This window comes from Orycteropus afer, unplaced genomic scaffold (genome assembly GCF_000298275.1).
Source record: "Orycteropus afer afer isolate SDZICR_OR568_19922 unplaced genomic scaffold, OryAfe1.0 scaffold00701, whole genome shotgun sequence".
Taxonomy (NCBI): domain Eukaryota; kingdom Metazoa; phylum Chordata; class Mammalia; order Tubulidentata; family Orycteropodidae; genus Orycteropus; species Orycteropus afer.
In genome coordinates this window covers 117,279-125,924 of record NW_006922288.1, presented here as the reverse complement: position 1 = coordinate 125,924, position 8,646 = coordinate 117,279, and the positions used below count along the sequence as shown (strand labels likewise).

General features: G+C 37.7%; 1 protein-coding gene across 1 annotated transcript; it reads left to right on the top strand.

Moving 5' to 3' along the window:
* The first annotated feature begins 7,154 nt into the window (after window positions 1-7,154).
* On the top strand, window positions 7,155-8,096 carry LOC103211152 (olfactory receptor 2G3-like). The gene has a single exon (XM_007957070.2). The coding sequence runs from the start codon at window positions 7,155-7,157 to the stop codon at window positions 8,094-8,096; it is 942 nt and encodes a 313-aa protein (XP_007955261.2).
* Window positions 8,097-8,646: the final 550 nt, after the last annotated feature.

Here is an 8,646-nt window from a genome sequence, read left to right as displayed (position 1 = left end):
CAAATTCTTCTGCTAATTGGGGTTTAGTCCAATTCTGTATCCTTCCCTTCAAGGCTCAGGGGTCCACGATTATCTTCTGTGTCTGTGTTAATTGGTTTCCCTTTTCTTTGTTGAAGAGGGTCTATGTAATCCTTCTGCCTAGTCCGCCATCTTGCCGGAACTCTATCCAAGTCAGTAAATCTTTACGGAAGTAGCTTTCTCCATATTCCTTGCATGGAGTGCCTAGTAGATTTGAACTGCTAGCTTTCTGGTTAACAGTCAAATTCCTTAGGCACTGCACCACCAGAGCTCCTTACCATATATGAGCCATTAAGAAATGTTATTCATTAAAATATTCTGGAGCCAAAAGATTTGGAGAAACACTTGGAGAAAATTAATGTAAGCAGTAATAGCCTTTATTGTATTTGTAAATTTTCCTAAGAAGAGAAATGATATAAACTTTTAAACATTTGGGGAATGCTGACTAAAGGAAATATATTACTACTAATATTTTTTTTTCTGTCTTCTTCATGAAACTTATCCTACTGTGAAAACTTATCCTGCTGATTTACTTTGATTTGTGACACATGAACTGATATTCATTTTATAAGGTCTTGGTAATTATGTCTTGATTAAATAGCAATTATTAAAATAAGGTGGTGATGGTGGTAATATTGTGAAAATTATGCTCCTAAGTATGCACCTTGCAGTGTGATAACTTTTCCAAAATTTAATATTGCATGTAAATTGAGGTGCTGTAATCCTTCTATGTTGAAGATCTAAGTGTTCAGTAGTAACCCTTTCCATACAAGTTCCCCAGGAAACCTTAACTCTTGGTCACTTTTGTGCTTGGTATTAATTGCCCTATTGGGAATACAGGGTCCCCAAGGTCCTATTCTGAATCTAATATCATTTCCTACTAGAGTCAGAAATTTCAGTGTTTTCTGGCTCCAGAAATAAGCACTTTCACTCGAAACTTGGCCTTGGATTCAGAGATTAATGTTCAGAACCTCATGGTTCTGGAAAGAACATTCTTAAGAGTCATCTACTTGTCTTGGGAAACTATTTAGAAGAATGAAAGTACAAAATTTTCAGAGGTAACAAAATGCTGAGGGCTACATCATTTCTCTTGCCCATCTGCAGATACTATAAATTATATATAGAAGGCATAGTAATGGTTTCCTTGAACTGCTCATGTTAGCCTTCCTGACCCATCCCAGCCAATAATTAACCTAGCTTTTTTACCTGCCTACTTTGAAGTGTTTTTAGTTAAGAATACCAAAATACCAAATTCACTTGACTCTTACTATTTTTAGAAGGGAGTTGTATGTGAAATAAACTACATATAGCTGCCTTCATTTTAAGAAAATACATTTGGTTTAGGGAAATTTAGGGAGAAAAAAACAAGAAGGGTAATTTCTCTACATTTTGGAGAATCTTCCTCTTTACATTCTTAGATTTCTTTCTTAAAATTTTCTAATTATACAGTTTGCTAAAAGTTTGCAAATATGAATTCTAATATATCCATAACTTTGAATACATACATGTTGTAGAGGCTGCTTGTTTATGTTTGTATTTATATATGTGTATGTGTTCTTGATCCCCTTAACCATTTGATCATTCTATTTCCTCCATAATTGAAGAGAACTGGAAAGACTCCATATTTAGGCAAATATGCAAAGTTAAATATATAGTATGCAATACATTGTGATGCTCATGTATTCTATTTCTTAAGTACAAATGAACTAGGAGCCCTGATGGCACACTGGTTATGTGCTCAGCCTCTGGCAGGTATACAGTTCAAATCCCCCAGCCACTCGATGGGAGAAAAATGTAGCAGTCAGCTTCCATAAAGATGACTGTTGAAAACCCTATGAGGAAGTTCTACTCTGTCCTATAGGATTATCATGAGTCATAATGGACTCCATGGCAATGAGTTAAGGGCAAGTGAATGAATGGATCATAATTGAATTAAGTAAATGTGAACATGATAACTATATCAAAATAAAAGCTTGGAGATTATCTATAGATTATTTATCTACTTACCTACAGAAATCTCCCTAGTATTTCTAAGAAGCACATTTCACAGTAGTACATTTTAAACATCATCTCATATGATTGATGTGTGTCCTTTGAAATATTCGGACACTTGCTTTTTAATGAACACTATTATAGCCACTCCTCGGAAGGAAGGTTGGGCATTCCTATTTCCATAGTGATACTGCCTTGGAAACCCAAGGAGGGGTCGCTATGAGTCAGGGCCGACTAGATGGCAAAATAACAACAACAACATTATATGTGTGGAGCTCTGGTAGCATAGTGCCTAAGGCACTTGACTGCTAACCAGACGGCTGGCGGTTCAAACCCACCAGCCACTACCGGAAGGAAGGTTGGGCAATCCTACTTCCGTAGTGATACTGCTTCGGAAACTCAAGGAGGGGTCGCTATGAGTTGGGGCTGACTCGAAGGCATATAACAACAACAACAACAACATTATATGCATATCGTATTGATTTATGCTGTTTTTAGGATGTCAAAAAGACTTCATCTCTTGTACTTTGGTCATATTATCAAGAGGCACCAGTCCTTGGAGAAGGCTATCATGCTTGGTAAAGTAGAAGTTCAGCCAAAAAGAGAAAGATTCTCAATGAGATGGATTGGCAGAGTGGCTGCAGAAATAGGGTCAAGCATAACAATTGTGAGACTAGCTTAGGATGAGACAGTGTTTCTTTCTGTTGTACATAGGGTTACTATGAGTTCTAACCAATTTGAAGTCACTCAACAATAACAACAAATACGTTGTAAACATATGTTTTTTTCTAGATAGCAAAGGAAAAATTAGAAGAAAGACCATTTATTTAATATAAAGAAAAAAGATACTAATTTATTCAACAAGCATTTATTTGGTTCCTTGTATGTTCTAAATTTAGGTTTGCATGCTTAGGATAGGAAGAAAGATACTTAAGAGAAATATGTCTTCCCATTAAGATTTCACTGTACATTTGAGGATGCATGATCTCCTCAGTGAGGAGGAGTGTGACACAAATTGACACATTATTGCAAATTATCTAGGGATGACAGAAAAGAAGTTTTTGTAGAGAGTGGATTTGAGGTCTTGGAAGATGTTGGTCCAGAGATGAATATTAACAAGTAGCATATATTCTACAGGTTCCTGGGTAGCACAAATGGTTTGTTTTGTACTACTAGCAAAAACGTTGGTGGTTCAAATCCACCCAGTGACACTGCAAAATAAAGTCTTGGCAATCTGTATCCATAAATATTATTGTTGCTTTGGGCCATACAGTTGATTCTGACTCATAACCTACATGACAGATAGAACTGCCCCATAATGTTTCCTAAACTGTAATCTTTATAAGAGCAGACCCCCAGATGTTTTCTCCTGAGGACAACTGGTAGTTTCAAATCACTTACTTTTGGTTAGAAAGTGAAGGCTTAACCATTGCTCCACCAAGAATTCTTTTCTAAAAGTTACTGTTCAGTTACCTCTAAAAAAAAAAAAACAAACTCACTGGCCTTGAGTCAGATCCGACTCATAGCGACCCCTTTTTGGGTTTCTGAGACAGTATGACTACAGAAGTAGATTGCCCCATCTTTCTTCTGAGGAGTGGCTGGTGGTTCCCCCAGCCTTCTAGTTAGCAGTCAATTGCCTTAGGCACTATGCTACCAGATTTCCCTTGTTACCTCTACTGCTGCTGTAACAGAAATACCACAGATGTGATGGCTCGAACAAACAGAGATTTTATTCTCTTGCAGTTTTGGAGGCTTGAAGTCTGAGTTCAAAGGGCTGGGCACTAGGGGCTGGGGGAAAGTCTCTCGACCTTGGGTTTCACCTCTACCTCTTGCTCCTGGCTCACTGAAGCTAGAGGCTTTTCTTCACTCAGGCAGTAGCTCCCTGCTGAGGCTGACAAACCCAAAGTTGACAAGTAAAAAAGCACAATCCCAATGTTACGAAACAACACACCAGCCACTAATTCAAGTCCAAAAGAAATCCTAAGATCGGCAGGGCATGGAAGGCTATTGAACAATGACTTGGCTATATGCAGTGTTCAAACATGCCAAAAAGCTGGAGACCTCCCTCAAAGCTACTTCTTATACACTGGAAGCAGACCACATCCCTAAAGCAGCTACTCAACTGCTCCAGTAGATTCCACCATGGAATCGATTGCCAATCTCACCATGGGGAATAACTACATCCAGCTGCCGAGCCACTCAACCAGGCCCAGGCAAGTTGACAACGATTTCACCTATCACAATTCTGTACATTAAAACCCTTTGGAGCAGTTCTACTCTATTAACACTTGAGAACTTCGTGAGTCAGAATCACTGGATTATAATTTTTTAACCTATTTTTTTTTTTCAGAGTAAAGGAAATGGAAGAGTTATAGCAAAGAGGAGACATAGAATTGACTGAGGAGTTGAACCAGAAATTATAACTTTATGTGATTGGAGTAGAAAAAGGAGCTATTTGGGTTCAACAAATATTAAATATTGGGAGATAATTCTGAAAACCAAAACGGGAGCAGAAATTGTGCAGTGCCTTGAATTCAACGCCAAGTTTCATGAATTCCATAATTTAAAAAATGAAAATTATATCTTGATGAACATACTTTTTTTTCTTATTCCATCAGTTGTGCATAAGAAGGAAATGAGCAATAAAAACTGAGAGGTAAGAGACCACCTAATATTCTTTGCCATCTATGATGATATAAATAGAATGAGGTTATTTTAAAATTAAATAACTTGAAGTGAGATTAGTTAATATGCATGAAAGATGAAAAAATATCACAATCAACTTCTGCTTTGATAGTTATGAAAGAATGGATATAAGTAGTAGAAAATTGTAAAGTGAGGAATTTTTTTTTGTTGTTAGGGAGAGTATTGATAGTTTCCAATTATGACATTCTAGATGTATTCAAGTGGATGTCTAGGGAGAAGACATCTGATAAAGAGTGAAATAACATGGTTGACTCACTTTTAACATTTCTTATCTATTCAATATTTTAGGAATAAAAATTGAGAAATATGTGAATCTATTAGCTTCTCTACAAAAGATTATTTCAATTTTCATGTCTTTTGACTCTGTAAGGGACACTCAGTTTTTCAAGAAATAAACATCCAATTGATCATCAACCCTTCTTTCTGACCCTCCACATCCAGTAAATCATGTTCTGTCGATTCTTACTTCTAAATATCTCTAGCATCTAAGAATATAAATCTTCCCTCTCATCACCAAGTCATTTCTTCCTGAGAGAGCTGTAATCTGTAATAGCTTTCTAACTAGTTCCTGTGTATCAACATATTCCTTGCCAATCCATTCTGCAATGTGAAGCCAGAATTTTTTTTTTTTAATACAAACAACGTATCAATTACTTGTTCCCTTCTGACCTCCATTGCCCCTTGACCTATTTAGTAAATCCATTGGATAAATCCAAATCTTTAACATTATTTAAACATTCTTCTTCCAGCGTGTAACTACTTATTACTGAAGACTATTCATGTCATAGGGAGCTCTGGTAGCATAGTGCCTAAGGCACTTGACTCCTAGCCAGAAGGCTGGTGGTTCAAACCCACCAGCCACTCCTCGGAATGAAGGTTGGGCAATCTACTTCCATACTGATACTGCCTCGGAAACCCAAGGCATAACAACAACATCAGCATTCCTGTCATACTAGATATTCCTCTTCTCCTCAATGCTTTTCAGTATGAAACCTTAGCATGCTCTCTCTTCTGCCTCAAATAATCTCCCTTTACTTCAAACTTCATTTTATTCACTGATTAACTACTATTTATCTTTCATTTTTCTATTTAAACACTACTTGCTAAGAAAGATTTTCTGGTCACCATCAGCAGAATTGCACTACAATTTTTTTTAATCAACTTTCCCAAGGCACTTTCTCTTTTTTATTCTCATCTCCTCCAGTAGAAGCTCAGTGGCGACTTATGACACAGAGCATTGCTGAAGTAATTAGTAACATTTGGTAAGGAAATCAAATGGAATTGGTATTCTGCTGCCATCTGCTAGAAAAATACAGAGTACATGCTAAACAATTTCAATGAAATCTATCGAAGAACAAAATTTTTAAAAGTTTTATATACTTTAATTAGTATAAAAATAAAATTTCCAACTGATTATTTTTATAGTATAAGAAAAATTTTGGAGGCTATCTATTTGATATGTAGATGTTATTCATTAAATAGTTACTACAACATGATAACTATGTATTCATTCCATCTTATCATGATATTGGTAAATGTATATGACAGAGTATTGCAATAATAGTATGTTTTTTAAAAATGTGTGTATTCCTTATTTGCTACTGTTACTATTCACCACTGATGTGCATTACCATTGAGTTGATTTCAACTCATAACAACCGTATAGGACAGAGTAGAACCGACCCAGAGGGTTTTCAAGGCTTTATGAACCAGATCACCACATTTTTCTCCTGAGTGGCAATTGCTATATTCCAATTCCTCAATCTTTAGGTTAGAAGCCAAGCGTCTAGCCACTGTGCAATGAGAGCTGCTTTTGACCACTGATAAAATAGTTCTACATGTCCACTGATTGGACAACCCCTTGTTTTCTTTTCAGTTCCTTCCAATTTGTTGTTGTTAAGACAAAGGAAGATTTGCAGAAAAATGAAACTATTAGGAATAATCAAGAAACCATTAATTATTAATCATTTCCTGCATTGTTTATCTTATTTCATGATATCTTTTAGCAGTTCTTTAGGACAATCCTTCACATATTTACTTTCTTCCTGGAGTCAGTCAAGTTTCTCTCTTCTCTCTTTCTCTATAAATATCCTCACTCCTCAAGTTCAGGGCCATTTTCTCCTAAATGCATTCCTAATTTTATTTGCCTCCCACTACACAACGTTAACTCAGTAATACTCACTGTGCTCAAGTCAGATCTCCCTCATGGTGACCCTTCCTTGGGTTTCCAAGGTGGTATCACTACAGAAGTAGATTTCCCAATCTTCCTTCTGGGGAGTGGTTGGTGGGTTTGAACTGCCAGTACTCTGGTTAGCAGTCAAATGCCTTAGGTGCTACACCATCAGAGCTCCCAACTCAATAATTTCAGGTTTGATATTGGGTTTTGGACACAATATTCTGTTTTTATATTTCTCTGTGTCCTTTTCATAAGTAGGGTTATGAAGATGAGTAATGAGAGTTTAGAAGGTGATTTCATACTGGTGGGCTTCTCTGATAAGCCACAACTTGAGAAGATCCTTTTTGTAGTGGTGTTGATCTCCTATCTCCTGACACTGCTGGGCAACACAGTTATCATCTTGGTCTCCACTCTGGATCCCATGCTCCATATGCCAATGTATTATTTCCTTACAAATCTCTCCTTTGTTGACCTCTGCCTTACCACCAGTATTGGGCCTCAGCTTTTATGGAACCTCCATGGCCCAGCCAAGACAATTACTCCTATAGGCTGTGCTATTCAACTGTACATGTCTCTGGCACTGGGATCCACTGAGTGTGTTCTGCTAACTGTCATGGCATATGATCGCTATGCTGCTGTTTGCCGACCACTTCATTATGCAACTGTTATGCACCCACGGCTTTGCCAGTCACTTGCAGGAGTGGCATGGTTGAGTGGAGTGGGCAACACCCTCATCCAGGGCACCATCACCCTTCGGCTGCCCTTTTGTGGGAACCGGAGGATTTACCACTTCATCTGTGAAGTGCCTGCCATGATCAAGTTGGCCTGTGTAGACACTCATGCCAATGAGGTCCAGCTCTTCATGGCTTCCTTGGTACTGCTTCTCCTCCCTCTGTCACTCATCTTGGTCTCCTATGGAAACATTGCACAAGCAGTGATGAGGATCAGGTCAGCACAAGCTTGGCGTAAAGCCCTTGGAACATGTGGGTCCCATTTATTGGTTGTGTCTCTGTTCTATGGGACCATCACAGCTGTTTATATCCATCCCAACAGCTCTTATTCCCACAGTCAGGGAAAGTTTATAACCCTTTTGTACACTGTAGTAACTCCCACCCTCAATCCTCTTATTTACACTCTGAGAAACAAAGATGTAAAGGGAGCTATGAAGAGGCTAGTAAGAAAAGATCACAGAGTGAGAAAGTGATGAGGAAAAAAAAGCAGAGATAGATTAAGTAAGGTGAAAGTGCTGAAAGTCACTGAAAGGCGAAATGTTTCTTGCAAAACAAAATACTTAAGGTTCTCTGAAAAATTCACGAGCAACTGAAATAATTTTTTTGAATCGTCTACTCAACATAAGCAGGATATCACATCCAGACTGAGATCTTGCTATCTGCCAGTCAATTGGAATCTCTGGGAATGCTTTGTTCACCCTTACCCCATATTACCTTTCAACAGTTTCAGAAATGCTACAAGCCACATCTTGCACAGACAATGGTCATTGGTCTAGTTTCCTCAGCCCAACCCATAAAAAATTCAAATAGATAGTTCTATGGCTTTCTCTAGAATTTCACAATAAAATATAGAGAAGGAAACAAAGGAAAATCTACCCCTGATAAGCCACATTTTCTGGAAAAGGGGCTCATATCTCTTGCACTAGTCCCTGAAATAGTACTGTTTCTTGCAAAGAAATTCAGGAATTAAGGATGCCAGTTTGTGTAAAATTTGCCTGCCATTAACTGCATAATTACCTCTCC